Source organism: Talaromyces stipitatus, genomic scaffold (assembly GCF_000003125.1).
Source record: "Talaromyces stipitatus ATCC 10500 scf_1105507295549 genomic scaffold, whole genome shotgun sequence".
In the NCBI taxonomy this organism is placed as follows: domain Eukaryota; kingdom Fungi; phylum Ascomycota; class Eurotiomycetes; order Eurotiales; family Trichocomaceae; genus Talaromyces; species Talaromyces stipitatus.
The window spans coordinates 1,279,106-1,294,036 of NW_002990117.1; the positions used below are offsets into that span (position 1 = coordinate 1,279,106).

The 14,931-nt window shown below is 47.9% G+C and overlaps 7 protein-coding genes across 9 annotated transcripts; 4 read left to right on the forward strand and 3 right to left on the reverse strand.

Annotated features, from left to right (window-relative positions):
• The first annotated feature begins 334 nt into the window (after nucleotides 1-334).
• TSTA_013290 lies at nucleotides 335-2,397 on the forward strand. Of its 3 annotated transcripts, XM_002483413.1 has the most exons (4): nucleotides 335-802; nucleotides 857-986; nucleotides 1,047-1,628; nucleotides 1,683-2,397. In XM_002483413.1, exons 1-4 carry the CDS (start codon nucleotides 649-651, stop codon nucleotides 1,771-1,773), a joined length of 957 nt encoding a protein of 318 aa, XP_002483458.1. In that variant the 5' UTR covers nucleotides 335-648; the 3' UTR covers nucleotides 1,774-2,397. The 3 variants fall into 3 exon arrangements, with proteins under 3 accessions (XP_002483458.1, XP_002483460.1, XP_002483459.1); XM_002483415.1 differs by having other exon boundaries at nucleotides 335-986; XM_002483414.1 differs by having other exon boundaries at nucleotides 857-1,628.
• An 8-nt stretch (nucleotides 2,398-2,405) lies between these two features.
• TSTA_013300 (GPI-anchored cell wall beta-1,3-endoglucanase EglC) lies at nucleotides 2,406-4,242 on the reverse strand (the record flags this gene model as incomplete). The annotated part of the gene is made up of 4 exons (XM_002483416.1): nucleotides 2,406-2,904; nucleotides 2,977-3,109; nucleotides 3,184-3,984; nucleotides 4,039-4,242. 4 exons carry the CDS (start codon nucleotides 4,240-4,242, stop codon nucleotides 2,654-2,656), a joined length of 1,389 nt encoding a protein of 462 aa, XP_002483461.1. The 3' UTR covers nucleotides 2,406-2,653.
• A 679-nt stretch (nucleotides 4,243-4,921) lies between these two features.
• Nucleotides 4,922-8,043, reverse strand: TSTA_013310 (Ankyrin and HET domain protein). The gene is made up of 2 exons (XM_002483417.1): nucleotides 6,224-8,043; nucleotides 4,922-6,181 (listed from the first exon to the last, which is right to left on the reverse strand). Exons 1-2 carry the CDS (start codon nucleotides 7,924-7,926, stop codon nucleotides 5,257-5,259), a joined length of 2,628 nt encoding a protein of 875 aa, XP_002483462.1. The 5' UTR covers nucleotides 7,927-8,043; the 3' UTR covers nucleotides 4,922-5,256.
• Nucleotides 8,044-8,708: 665 nt separating this feature from the next.
• TSTA_013320 (uncharacterized protein) lies at nucleotides 8,709-10,275 on the forward strand. Its single transcript, XM_002483418.1, has 2 exons — nucleotides 8,709-8,935; nucleotides 8,984-10,275. The coding sequence occupies exons 1-2, from the start codon at nucleotides 8,921-8,923 to the stop codon at nucleotides 9,992-9,994; spliced, it is 1,026 nt and encodes a 341-aa protein (XP_002483463.1). The 5' UTR covers nucleotides 8,709-8,920; the 3' UTR covers nucleotides 9,995-10,275.
• A 595-nt stretch (nucleotides 10,276-10,870) lies between these two features.
• Nucleotides 10,871-12,033, forward strand: TSTA_013330 (uncharacterized protein; the record flags this gene model as incomplete). Its single annotated transcript, XM_002483419.1, has 2 exons — nucleotides 10,871-11,837; nucleotides 11,906-12,033. The coding sequence occupies 2 exons, from the start codon at nucleotides 10,871-10,873 to the stop codon at nucleotides 12,031-12,033; spliced, it is 1,095 nt and encodes a 364-aa protein (XP_002483464.1).
• A 235-nt stretch (nucleotides 12,034-12,268) lies between these two features.
• Nucleotides 12,269-13,360, forward strand: TSTA_013340 (hscarg dehydrogenase, putative; the record flags this gene model as incomplete). The annotated part of the gene is made up of 2 exons (XM_002483420.1): nucleotides 12,269-12,865; nucleotides 12,929-13,360. 2 exons carry the CDS (start codon nucleotides 12,269-12,271, stop codon nucleotides 13,358-13,360), a joined length of 1,029 nt encoding a protein of 342 aa, XP_002483465.1.
• A 108-nt stretch (nucleotides 13,361-13,468) lies between these two features.
• On the reverse strand, nucleotides 13,469-14,749 carry TSTA_013350 (monocarboxylate transporter, putative; the record flags this gene model as incomplete). Its single annotated transcript, XM_002483421.1, has 2 exons — nucleotides 13,469-14,347; nucleotides 14,411-14,749. 2 exons carry the CDS (start codon nucleotides 14,747-14,749, stop codon nucleotides 13,469-13,471), a joined length of 1,218 nt encoding a protein of 405 aa, XP_002483466.1.
• Nucleotides 14,750-14,931: the final 182 nt, after the last annotated feature.

The following is a 14,931-nucleotide window of genomic DNA, read 5'->3' on the forward strand; positions in this document are numbered from 1 at the left end:
CTCGGCGACAAGCGCCAAGTCTATGCCTCTGCTCTTGGCGGGGCTGGCCAAGCGCTGTTGCTTTTGTTCAGGGACAGCAGCCCGGTTTTATCGCCGATATTCGATTGTTTACGACTGCAAAAACCAATTAGAAGAGTAAATACCCTGTCGCTTTCCTTGCTGTATTATAGTACTACGTAGTATGTCCATACCGATAGGCCTGTAAAACTTGGCGCCAAGCCGGCTGCGAGCGCTAGTCCCAATAAGATAATTAAAGAATTACCGCCCCATCGCAGATGCCGTTATCTCCCCTGAGCCTGAGGCAGGTGGCGACCACACAGGACAATTAGCTTAGTGTATCTCAAAAAGTACACTTAGCATCCTCGATACCTTCTGTCGGACGAATCTCTCTTGACTTTATATTCTCTATTCTCTATATATCAGGTATAATCTATTGTATTCGTTGTTGACATCGAATACCTATATTACACGGCAATCTACCGGCCCCATCCTTCGTTTCGACATTGCGCAGCGCAATATCATTTTTCTCCCAGTTACTATGTCCGTGTACCACGCTCGCTAGTTAGCATCTGTTAGAAGTCCGTTTACTTCTTTAACGCCACGGGGATTTGGTGAATTGTCTCTTCTCAATCAAGGCCACGAGGCCCCATGCCCCGTTGCCCCTCCATCATGGCCTCGTTTAGAGACCATTTGCATCGGTCACGGCTTTCAACACTGTTCAAGTTTTTGATTGTTGCTTGCGCTGTTCTTCATTTTTGCTCGGTCTATAATTGGTTGCCGTTTAATAACCATGTCGCACGAGGTATGATGTCTGCGCAGAGCTTGGAATAGAGCCACTGACTGATTGCGGGTGTAGACATGTTGTTACCGACGAATCCTCATTTCATGACTCCGAGTAGGAACTGGACTGCCGAGGATCGAAGTATTGTAGTAGCCAAAACACGGGGGGAAAACATCGACTGGCTACTGCCGTTTTGCGAGGAATAGTACGTTGGTTCCATACCGCAATGATTTCTGCGAACCGACTGACTTTTTCTTTTTGGCAGTATGTGCAAACCATTCGCCTATACAATGGATCCCGAACCAGAGGAAGGTCTTCTCATCCCCCATACCACCATGGGCCACGAAGCCGCCGCCTATTTGACATATATTGTCACCAACTACGATCAACTCGCCCCATACACCATCTTCGTCCACGCCAATGATGAGCAATGGCACAACGAACTCTTCGGTCCCAAGACTACGACCGCCCTGCGGTTTCTACGATATGAATCGGTGGATGCAAACGGGTTTGTAAACCTCCGTTGCACGGGGATACCGGGCTGCCCCAACACATTAGTCCCGGTTCATCGCGAGCCGGTCGATGATGAATACGCCTACGTGTCAGACAAATTTTTCGAGTTATACTCATATCTTTTACAAGTCCCAATGGACCAGGTCCCACAGGTCGTGGGACATTTGTGCTGCGGACAGTTCGTGGTGACGAGAAACCAGATTCGCGCCAGATCACGCGAAGACTACGAGCGTATATTAACGTGGGCAGCCACCACGGATTTCACCGATAGTTATGGAATCGGTTGGACCATAGAGAAGATTTGGCATGTATTATTTGGAAGGGAGCCGGTTGAGTGAGTATTCTACCTGCTTCTCATTTTTCTTTTTCGTCCTAACGACAGACACAGCTGCCCTCGTCTCGAACAATGCCGATGCGATAACTACGGATGGTGTGGCCCATTACCTGACGGCGAGATATTGATACCCATCATGCCTTGAAAAAAATTTTTTTTTTCTCGTTCTCATGTCATGACCATTCTTGATTTCCCATTTCGGCGTCTGTCTGGCTTTGTATATATGTATGACACTTTTGTACAACATGGGTTAAGCAGGGTTTCCTTTTTTTTTTCTTCCGGGGTCATACTTGAAGTATCCGACCTGATTTTCATTTTTTCCTTTTGGGATTACTTATTATATACCCAGGAGTACCTCGAGGGAAAAGAGGTACAAAAAAGAATATAGAAGATTTGATGATGGCTATACGGATCGACTTGCATATACACCGGATTTGCGATGGTACGCATTAATATAGGTGTTCTAATGCTCGCGAGACCCTTTCATTTGAAAAACTACACCGTTTCATCGATTTCCTCGCATTTACCATTTTCCATTTTTAGCATTGATTTGCTCTCGAATCACAGCGATCTTCCAATTTTGCAAGAAATTTTGCCATTTCACTCTTCTGACGGGCGTTCTTGTTTGCTCTCTTTGATCCTTGTATTTCAGGTAATACAGGACCCTATTTCTTCAGCTGGATATATATGCATACCTCTTGCTTATTTCTATCATGTCCCATATTTGGGAATCGATATGTACAGAGCTACAATTCTATAAATTACACAGAATATCTTCAAAAGGAATGAATGTAGAAACCTTGATGTAATCCAATATAATACCAGCATCAAACTCGGTAGGATAACCCTCAAAATACGAGTAAAGGTTAAGAGTAAAAACAAGGCACAACAAATAAATAGCAGACCCAATCATTCCCCGAATATAATTTCAAATCTGAAATTGTGATGGGGGGAAAAAGCACAACAATCTAGAAAAAAATTCCCTTATTCATCTATACCCTTCTTTGGTAGATCAAGGGGACAGATTAAAAAGCAACAACAGCAGCAAAAATAGCAGCTACGATACCGGTCATGGAAGCAGAGACGCTGCTGACGCCGTTGGTGAAGAGAGGAGGGGATGTGCTGGTGGAAGTACCGCTTGCGCCGCCCTTACCGGTTGAGCCTGCGCCGGGGGTAGTTGCGGAGCCTGGGGTGCCGGTTGCGGTGGAGTTGCTGGGAGAAACGCCTGCGCCGGGGGTCGAGGTTCCGGTTGCTGTTGCGGTTCCTGTTGCGGTTCCTGTGTAGATACGTTAGTATAGGTATTCAGAAGAATAATGATGGGATGTGAAGGGAAGGGAGAGAGATGAACCTGAGGCGGAGCTGATGAAGGTGCCGGTGGCAGAACCGGTGGCAGTGCCTGAAGCAGTACCAGTAGCAGGGCCGGTGGCGCTGGAAGGGAAGACGGAAGATGGGCTGGAGGTAGAAGCTGCGGAGCCTGATGTCTGTTAGCACCAGGTGTCCTGGGGAGGGAAGACTACGGAGGAGAGGGAAATAAGAGGGGAAAGAAAAGGACTACGCGGAACTGTACCAGTAGAAGTAGCAGAGCTAGCAGCAGAAGTCGAGTCTCAGAAGGAGCAGGGCAGCTCAAGTCGTAGAGAGGGGTGGTGGTAAGTTCAGAACCGACAATACCGAAACTGGGGCTAGGGGTGGATTTGCCAGCATCCTGGAGAATGTACCACCAAGTATTGACCTTGTCGAAAAGCAATCCACAGCCAACGTCGTCCCAGTAGGTCTTGGCATCGTCGGTAGAGGCAACGGCGAGATTCTCCTTGGGACCGCTGACGGGCCAACCGGTCTCAGTGACCCAGAGAGCCTTGTTGCCGGAGGCAGCGTTGACTCTCTTGATGGCGTCTTGGAAGAGACCCTTTCCGCTCTTGACGTCGTTGGTCTGCGTGTTTTGGAAGTATGGGTAGGCGTCAAGACCGAGCCAGTCGACCGCTTCAATGACGGCGTTGTTGGATGAATTGGCCCAGGCGGTCCAGGTATCGACGTGACCGATGGGGACACCGTCAAGTTTGGTGCCGGCGATGGTGGATCGAACGGTCTTGATGTCGTTGACGATGTCGTCCGGGTTCTTGCCAATACCGGCCTTGGCGGCAATACCGGTGGGCGAGTTACGGTAGAGATCCTCGCTTCCGACGGAGATACCAACCACCAAGTTGGCAAAGTCGTCGCCGTAGGTGGAGATGGCGGACTTCAAGGCAGCGACTTCGTTGTCAAAGGTATCGCCAGAGGCCCAGAGACCGAGAAGGAGAGTAGTGTTTTGTGCAATGGCGGCGGGAATGGCGGAGATGGGGGTGTTGGTAGTTCCACCTTGCTACAACCTGTCAGTTCGACTCTTTCCAAGTTCGACTGTGATAGGATGACATACAATCATAGTGTACAGACGAGCACTAGTAAAGTCCTCGGCTCCCACCAAACCCTTGGCGGTCTTGAACTCAGCCTCGAAATCCGACTGCACCTTGACGCTCTGATCATTAAAAGTCGAACCGTAGTTGAAACCCTTGATAGCCGCAGCGGCCGGTGAGACCGACATAGCCACGGCCAACGCGTTGATGATGTGCTTGTTAGTCATTGTGTCGAATGTCGTACGTAGTTGTTTTGTTGTTTAACGAATGTGCGGCTAGAAGTCAGGAAATAAATCGGTTTTCAAGCGAATGTGTCGAAGTAAGCGAAGGTACTGAGTTATAAAAGAAGCATAAAAACGAAAGTCTAATGAGAAGAAAAAGTCGTGGAAGATGAAGAGAGGTTGAATAAGAGAGAAGGGGAGAAGAAAGGAAGAGTGAGACAGGCTCGACTGATCCGAGATTGCTATCCGCTCCATGGTACAGCCACGATCCTGCCGGCCAATCATGGGCGAGATTACATCAGTAGTGGACTGAGACAGCAAATTTGATTGGATGTTCCGGCTGTGGCTAACCCTAAAGAGCCACCAAAAGTGGATCCCCTGCTTTGCCACTGAAACATTGTTTCGGTATGGTAACAAATACGGTCTATATGCAGGTACGCTCTGTGAGACACTGGTATTATTGGTATTGCTGTTACGCACTATGTGATGACAGGTCAGCATTGCTGAGTAAGATCCAGGTCCCAGGAACATTTCCCTCTGGCTCAGCCAGTGACTCGCTTGACACGTATTCAACAACCTTGGAAACATCATACAAGTTCACATTTTCTGTCCGACTCTTCCGAGTCCGACTAGCCAGACAGACAACGATCGAAGACTCGGCTGATGCGGTGTTTAATTTTAGACAAGCGGATACGCGCAGATCGATTCGGCCTGACTGACTGTCTGATTGCTACGTACGTACTCCGTACCGGGGGTACTCGATCAAGCCATCATCCCTTAAGACATGTCACGTTATAACTACCCCGGCCCCTTTTCTTTAAACTTCCTAGCAAGATGCTGTCTCCTGTCATAACTGTCATTTTATTAGAGACGGATTTAGAAACATGTGACCCGCACAGTTCCTAGCTGTGGGCCAATGCCAAGTCGAGGCGTATGGAGGTTCTGGCCGGAGTCTAGATCGGTCTCCTTTCTTCCAGTCTTCCAGAACTCTCCTGTTCTAATAACAACAGCAACTGGCAGTTATCGAATTCTAAATGTCCGCGTTTTAATCTCCTTTTTCTGCTGATACAGCCCTGCCTCTCCATCCATCATACCATGAATATAACACTCGCCAATCATCTCAAAGATCTTCTCGTCACTGCTCCATGAGCCTCGCGACTGAGCAGTAGTAGTCTTGCATTTGCATTGTCCTGCAGCTTGACATTCGGGCTTGGAACACTTTACTGCTGCATCCCCGCTTGTTTGTGGTACAATTGCCGGAACTATGGGCACGGTCTTTTGACGCAACACAACCGGAACCGAACATCCATTAATGATGCATAGTTTATCCCCCTTTTTCGACTTGGGAGGTGCAAGCGCCCATAATCCCGTCGTACCGATGGATAGTCGTCGAGAACATGTTGTCCGTAGCACCTTTTCGAGATATTCCCTGACGAACGAAGATGCTTCTTCGAGGGTCTTTTCAACGTTCAATGGTCCATCGCGGGGTTTCATACTAAACGCAATCTGACATGCACGTCGCCAGAGTTTCAATGGCTGTTGGCCCAGATCATCCCGATTCCCTACCAACGTCCTCCAGAACGCCTCTGGCGGTGGCGAGGTACTTGTATCATCCCAGTCAGCAAGCTCAGTCCATTCCACGGGTATAACACCTCCATTCGCAGGTGGAGCTTTGCGGTCAATTTCATCCAGAATGAATCCATGTACGGTCAGTACATTTTTACCCTCTTCATCAATCTTCCATCGCGCAGGAACGTTCGGTGTCGCATTATAGAAACATTGTCCCGCTCCTGGTTTGCCGACTAACGGGTCAGCATTAATACGTGTGTATGTGCCGTTGTATGCAGGTCCGAATGCACTTTTGGTCACTGGCTGGATCCAAGAAGGCAATCCTCCCTTATTCTTGTTTTTTACCGTGCCAGTCGCCCCTCGAGGAGCCCATGGTCTGCATATCATATTCAACGATTGAGTCTTGCTGAATGCATACATCATCACGTCCTTGCAGACTTCGGGCACGGGTTTGCTGTAGTCAACAGGAATGGCGTACTCCCTCGTTTGCTTCTTGCGGATACCTTCTGTATGCAATAGATAGCTTTCGGTGAGAGTACTTATAATAGACGCCGAAGAATCTCCTCGACCGCGGCGTGGAACCTGAAGCAATGATGTACTTTGTTCATCTACAGATCGATCGGTGGTGTGCATAGACCCGTTTGGATGTCTTGTAGTACCCCTGGGTGCCGAGAACAACGCTGCGGCATCTTCTTTTGCAGCATTTCCGTTGACTCCAGCGGTTCCTAGTAGTGAATCTTGGGAACTGGATGGTATTAAGTAATTAGGCGCTGCGGCTTGTTCTTCAACCTCTGGGAATACGTCATGTCCACTTATCGCGGTTGGTGATACCTGGAAAGCCCCAGGATTACCGTTCAGGATGGTCGAAATACGAATAGTGGGCGGCTCAGTATAATTTTCTTCTGCGGCGCTTGGCCCTGCCGAAACCGGCTGATCCGCAGTAAATATACGCTGGACCTTTCTGGCCTGCTGTTCATCAGCATGAAGCTCAGGATTTGACCCTGCCCGTTTCCTGGGTGATGTGACCAGAAAACCGTGTTCAGCGTTTGTACCAACTTCCTCAGGCATCTGAAATCTTGTCAAATGCCCGTAATGCATTCCTGCAAGATCGCCTTCCATGTACATATGGATATGCTCTGGCGAGGGTCCATCAGGAGTTCCTTCTCTAGTTGTGCCCGAAGTTGAAAAACCTGCTTTTGCGTCACGCGCAATTGACAACAAGGCATATATCGAGTCACGAGGGTCTTGTGCCTCGGACGCCGAGAACCTGCACAATAAATCTTCCAACGACATAAGCTTTTCAAGTAATTGTCCTTCTCTAGACTTTCGGAAGATATTATCCTGTGCCTGGATTAAACGCGCAGCAGCTGACTCTCGCAAGTCGCCCAGTGAACTCGGACTACAGTCCTTGGCTGTGCGGAGCATGTTATATACTTTTGATTGGCCCCAGGTAAACAGCATAACGGCCTCTGCAAAGATCTCCCACGGTAGCCAATCTGTTCCACAATGCAAGGTGGCTGTTCTCGCCAATGCAATTTCTTGTATAATCCATCGTCGACTGAACCAGGGTCTGCGCATTAATCTTGACAAGGCCAACCATTCGTGGCAGTACTCAACGTTTTCGAGTAATTGGTCTGCATCTTCGTGCCCGAGGCGCGATTTTATGAATTGGATCGCTTTTCGGCTATCGTCTTTCTCGGGGCCGATCCAGACGCATACACAACTTGAGTTGTTGTATATTTGGGACATCATGCGTACTTGACTACTTTTTTCCCGCTCATTTTCTTGGTTGATGCAGATTGCGTCCACCCACAGATACCTATCCTCACGATGAGACCTCAAATGCCGAAGCGCTTGATGCAGGTTAGGACGAATCCGGATGCGATACTGTTGATTGTCATGGATGATTTTGATGTGCTCAATTGGGTCTTGGTCACCCCACGTGTAGGATAGAGTGTCATAGCGCTGCTGCAGAGTGTGTGCCTCCCCCTCTGGTGTGGTCGTGAGTTTGACGACCTCTAGGTTACCTACCAACTCCTCCTGTGCATCGCCACTGCGTAGATTGAGTAGCCTGATTTCGTCTCCTCCCAGTACACATGATTGGTACGGATAGTCACGCATGACTGATAGCTGACTTATAAGGCTGACCTAGCATTTATAGGCAACAGTAACATCACCTGTTGGACAATAGACTGAAGCAGTAATTGGTGACAACAATATATCAACATTGAAATCCGCCTGCTTGAGATGAATTCGACACAGGGATGAGCCTGGCGAAGGTGGGTTACGTCAAACGAATAAATACACGGACAGACCGTCCATGCGGCTGTCTTTAGCAGACGAGGCTCGATGTGTGTTTTCGACATCCCTGTTTTATCGACCTCACGCAAGGCTGCCTGTCTTTTCAGCCGCTACTTTGTACGCAGATTATCAACTCCGTCCTTACTCGGCTTGATGCAGAAAGTGCCGAAGTATTTCTTGCTGCAGTTTCGATTAGGGATAGTGCCTCTTTCAATGGGTCACTTATAAAACTCTTGAACAGGGCAGATACCTAAGATAAAATAGACGACCCCCAATAGCATCGCATATTCGGCGGTAGTGGCGCTAGGTGAGCACCGAGTCCAAACCCCGGGCGAATCGAGTGATGAAAACAAAAAGCACAACCCATTTCCTATTTTGTCACACTAAGCCGGAGTACAGTCCATGTGATTTGTCCTAGAAATGCCTGCAGGCAGCGAATTGATAAAGGGTGATCTGACATCGTGGCAGTGTCTGCAGCTAGGGTACATAGGTATCAGACAACACACCTTGGACAAAATTGCCCCGCATCATAGCCACCCACAGGATATTAGGCATTATTGTCAACATCAGGCTGTAAATCACTTGATGTGTAGCTGTAGTGTATGACTTGCAAAAATTAAGACTCATATATAGAGTCATTATCCAATGTTGTATTCAAGTGGATCGATATCCACCGATGACTCCAGTTGAGATCTTGCATAAGTGCAGTTCATACTTAGATCCATCCTGACTAGTAGATAGTCTCAATTTGACGCAGATCGCTATTGAATTGAGCTTTCAGTCACCGTCGCGCTGTCATACATAAGAAGTGGCAATGTACCTCCCTAATGTAAGTGGGATCCACCTGCATATGGCATACACACCAACATTGGAACAGTTCACAGCCAACATTCAGCACGTTCAACGTCGAGAGAACACCATGAATTACGTACTTCCCAACATAACTTTAGATGCAGCGGGACTGGTCGCAATAGCCGAAATAACGGCCGTCGCTCAGCGAACTGTTTTGACCGGCACCTCAATATATTCGGACTCACTGATACTATGTCCAGGACTGCATCGACAGCAATCAGCGCCAGAGCTCAATCGCGGAGAGTTTCCAGCTGTAGCGGCTATGACCAGTGGGTATGTCTTCCGCGTAGAGAATCCTGCAACTGTATCATTCCTGCAAAGACATGGGGTGACTGGTCATCTTGTCACGCTCGAAGTGCTTCCTATCAGTGACGGGAAGAAGAAAAGATTTAGCTGCTGTATGAGGGATCTAACTTCTCATCTGTTTTATTGGGTATCTGCTGCACTGTCTCCCGTCGTGCTAAGTTACTTCCTCTATGTTCGTGAATGGTGGGGTGTGTTCTGTCTCTTAGTTCTCATGTTTGCTCGTCTTTGCAATGTCTTCGTGATTCGGCGCCGTACCAAAGACATAGGTTGGAAAGGTGCTTCGGAGCCCGGTGCAAAGGGGGATCTCCTGATCCTCATGAGCGGAGACTGCTGGATCAGATTGCAAGGAGCTGTTGATGACCTCAAGGCTGTCACATCAGGCAAATGGTGGCGTGAAAGGACCATGGCCGAGGACTGTCTGACTGCGGTGGCAACGGTATTGGTTTATATCAATACTGCATTGGTGAGCAACATCCACACTTTCAATCAGATCATACTCCTGGTCATGTTTGTGCTCTCTGCGGCTTTGTTGTTTCTTGCGAATATCACGACTCGTGCGATGCATATGTATGGAAGGAAGATCCAAGTCAAGGGTCAGCCAAAGAAGTACTACCGAAGACGAGATATGGCCGATGAACTGATTGCGGAGTCGGGACGCAAGGACTGGGCACGGCGTCTTGGACTGATTGTCGATGTAGATGGTGTTGCCAATACTCCTGTTATCATGTGAGATGTTCTCACGACAACACGTTGCAGCACGAAAATTTCTTGACGAGTGATGCATTATGATTGATGATTAATATGCGCTTATGTTGATATGAGTTGTGTTTCCGAGATGACTTTATAGAGGAGCGGATTTTGAAGAAGGAAAGGAGGGCACGTGGTTGCCCGACATGGAGGTACCTAGATAATGTACCCAACAGAAGACGGTGCTTGTCATTTACGTATGAGTACGTATCATTTGCTCATATAAATGAATGACGCTCAAATTTACTACGACTATGAATTTTTCTTCCTGAATCGCTTACCTAAAGTCAAAATAGCCAAATTGACTTCTTGTCTACGAACAAGAAACTCGCATTCAGGCTGCAGCACGATATATATCACACATTATAGCTCTAAGGACGATCGTTCCCGAGGCCTCTTCACCATTGAAGGCTCAAAGCTGCTTGATTCTTTTCAACTTCTCTACCTGCGCCCAATGTTGTCTCGAGACGAGTGTCAGGCCAGAAGTCTTCCAAGGTTGATTGCATAGGTGCTTTAGTTCGTAGAGTTTCACATGCCACGTCCTGCTCGTCGGTCACGCTTTCACCACATCGGAGTTGGTGGCTTCTTCCGTGTATGATATAACATTGCATTTATCTACTGTATGGTCCTTGATAATGCCCATAAACTAGTAGCAGTCCGAATTGTATGTTGGTGCAAGTGTCCAATACGAAATGAAGTTCAGAGAGATCAGGATAGTGGAGTCGTGGGATCTAGACTTAAACAGGACTAGTACCTAAAATGTGGGGGCAAATCCCCAGACATCAGCTCAAGAATCGCACTTCACTTCTCGCCATGCCTCACCAAGTTGCATCTCTACTGACTGATTTATTAATCAAACATGGGTATCCTCCGCAAAGCCTGCCGCAACTGCACATCCGCCAAGCGGAAATGCGTCGTCCAGCTCCCCAAATGCGCCCGTTGTGCCCAAAAGGGCTTGACATGCACATACGACCTAGAACATCTGAACGCGCCAACTGGACCCGCTGAAGAGACGCCTCAACTATCATTCAACCCCTCAACTTGTGACTCTCCGGGATACTGCGTCTTCAAGACGTTACAGCTCCGCCCATCGAGCATTGACCCGGCAATCTGTAGGCCGGGGCACTCAGATGCCTTTGAGCTTATGCGGTTGGGCTTTCAGGCTGTCCCGGACCTTATAAAAGCAGATAAACCGGCAGTGTTTGTGCACCCGAAGCTGAAAGCTCATAGCAGTTACTATGATCATCTCGCTATCTTTAGAGAGGCAGGGGTATTTGCTGTCACCGAGCAGCGCTTCAATTATCTTCTTCAACTCGATATCAGGACAGTAACCATGGAAGAAGCTCTCACAGCCGTTCAGGCACTTTTAATATATCTCGCAACATTCTTATTCGCCTATGTTGGAACAGGGAAACGATCCCATACAGATCAATACCTAAATATTTTATACAAATGGACACAAACTATTTTCCCCTCTGCGCAAAACAGAATGCCCCGCGATCAATCCCCTTGGCAGGAATGGTTATTCGGAGAGAGCGTTCGACGAACAATTATCATGTCGTACGCTCTAACAATGGCCATGGACAGTTTTGAACATGGGTATTGCTCAAATTGGTTGTTTTTGGAATCATTGCCGTTTGATAGTCGTGCCGGTCTGTGGATGGCAGAGTCACCTCAGGCTTGGATTGCAGCTGCTCGAACAAAGACAGGAGAGGAAGTTGGTGAGAGACTTAGTTCGTATCATGAGTATTCGGAGAGTCTTAAGGGGATGAAGGATGATTTTAAGGGTGATATGTTTTTGAGGTTACTTGTGATTAGCCATAACGGTGTGATATAGTTATATTCGCCCCGGGAGCAGTTCTACCTAGATGCTCTAATATAGAGATTTAAATAGAAGATTATGTTGCAGCATGCTATCACCCATGTAAACCTGTGGGAACTATACCAACATTGGGAATAGGTCACGGCAACATTATCCGATTCAATGTTGCTTATAGCAAAACTTGGACCGGCGGGAACTAGACTCAATCAGATCATTTGAAGTTGATCAAACTGAACAATCAAGAAAACAGTGTAACTTATCGGTGAAGTATGGATATTGCAATGACGGCCAATTCATCCGTTTAGTCCGGTAAAAAGGTGTAGTCTCAACATTCGTCTGACAAGTCAATGGACCACGTCTATAAATTGGGTCACTACTCACTGAAAAAGTGGTGTCTCTTATGAATATCCATCAACTGATAGTAAAAAATACAACATGACCGCAGAAAAACCCCTCCTCGTCGTCCTTGGTGCCACAGGCAACCAAGGAGGCTCAGTCATTTCCCACTTCCTCTCCCAATCCCCATCACCTTACAAACTGCGTGGCGTCACTCGCAACCCGTCTTCCCCAAATTCCATCCGTCTCGTATCCCGTGGAGTCGAAATGGTCGCCGGCGAGTTTGACGACCCCTCTTCTCTGGACGCTGCCTTTCAAGGCGCCACAGCAATCTTTAGCGTGACTGATTTCTGGCAATCCTTCAAAAATCCTGCGTTACGCGAGATTGCTTCAGCTTCTGGACAGAAAATCAGTATTCTAAGTCGTGACAACGAAGCGCAACAGAATCGAAACATTATTGATGCAGCTGCTAAGGTGGACACACTTGAGAGGTTTGTCTACTCCAGCTTGCCGAATACGAGTAAGCTGAGTGGGGGGAAATATTCTCATGTTTACCATTTTGATGGGAAAGCGATTGCGGAGGAATACGGTCGATCTACTCATCCAAAGCTTTGGGAGAAGACAAATGTGCTTTATGTCGGCTATTATCTGGAGAACTATTTTGATGCTGCAGGAGGGATCTTTCGGCCTAAATTGGTATGTTAATCCCATTCCCACTCCCTTCCATACGGTATTTACTCGGTACTAATATATTGATAGAGCAAGGATAAAAGTACGCTGATCTTATCAGTCGCAGCACCCCTGGCCACATCGCCTTTGCCTATGTATTCATCGATCGATGACACAGGCCTCCTTGTAGACGCCCTCCTTCAAGCATCGCCTGGACACAAAATAATTGGCGCCAAGCAGTGGCTTGATCTACAGGGATTTACAAAAGTTCTAGGTCAAGTTCTCGGTAAGAACGTCGAGTCCATTGAGGAAAGTCCTAGTTTCGAGTCGTTGGGAGATCCCGACTTGATTGAGGATCTTACAGATATGATGGGTTGGTGTGTAGAGTTTGGGTTTGATGGAGGGAAGGTTGATAATAGTGTTCTTCAACAAAGTGATTTGGGCGTGCCAGTGCTATTGCAGTCTGTGGAGGACTGGTGTAGGAAGCAGGATTGGGAGAAGTGGTTGGAGGTTGTTGAGTGATACAATCACACGTCTCTACCCTGGTCTTGATCATACGTATGTGGAATGATTGATCAGAAGAAGTCTATTCATTATAATGTCATAAAACGCAATAGCAGTAGCAAATCATCATATTTTAGCGATCCTCCATCCAACTCTTGCCCACCGGTTCAGCATCAAGCACCCGGTACCCAGAACAACAGCAATACCCGCAAACAACTGTGCACCCATATAATCTCCCCCATCAACCTGTATCAGAGCTCCCTCAATCGCCGGCGCAGTCAGACAAAAGAAACTAATAATCGTAAATATCATCCCCGTCCTCGTACCCATTTTGCTCATATCCGTAGTCTGACGAGTCGCCATCGTTGGGAAAAGTGCTTGTGCGGCACCAGCGAATAGTCCGTACGCAACGCTCCAGACATATAGTCCAGAACTACTATCGACAGCCATCCAGAAATATATGCAAATTGCACAGATGATGTTGCAGAAGATATTCATGTTTGTGATACCAGTGAATCGTTGGGCGAGGATGTTCGGGACCATTCGGCCAATGACGCCCACGCCGTTGAGGACAATGACGAGGTTCAAAGAGTCTGCGAGATGGATTGTGCCCCGCGCAAATGTGCCTAGGTAGAAGAAGGCCATGTACAGTCCCCAGAAACAGAGGGACATAGAGGCAATAAAAGCGACGAAGGGAGTTTCGCGGAATGCGGCCCATTCAACAAGCGGTCCCGTAGAACGGGGTGGGACATAGGGTCGATATCCAATAATTGATGGGATATGCGTAATCAACATAATCAACCCCATGACGCGCATTGTCCAGGGAAATCCCACAGTGGAATGGTATAGCAACGCATTGGCCACTGCAGGATACACCATACCTCCAGTAGCAGCACCCGCAGCAACAATCCCAATGGCAAGGGTCCGTCTCTTCAAGAAATACGAACTCGTTACTGACAGACCCGGGGTGAAAAGTAGCCCGCATCCCAACCCATAACAGATAGCCTGACACAGAAAAATGGCCCAAAACTTCGTTTCACACAACGATGTAAGGCAAATCCCGAGAACCTGAAACACAACCCCGGTGACGAAACAATGCCGAAAATAACCTGCATCGGTAGCTCTCCCCGAAAACACGCCTCCAAAGAAAATGAGAAACATTTGAATGCCGCCAATCCATCCTACGGTGCTTGGAGAATGACCCAGGGTTTCGGTGTAGTATTGTTGAAAGACGCCGTAGCTGTTAGTCACCCCGATAGTGTTGAAAAACACCATATGCCCGAAGAAGACATGTAGCCAGGCTAGGGTTCCGCCGTCTGGTGGTGGTGGGATTTTGAGGACGTCTGGGGTGGCATCTGACGAGAGGGAGGAGACGGATGACCCCGGCTGTTTTTCGGGATCTTCCATGGTGGTTTGCGACTGGATAGTCGATAATCTCCTTCGGGGTATGGTTTGCTGCTCTATGCCGACCTCACTGTGGAGCTGTGTTTGATCTTGATGGGACTGATTCCCCAATGTTGAGATATGCAAGCTCCACTGCAGCTGTTACGAATATGAGTCCAAAAACGCGGAGAAGTCCATCTTTATTA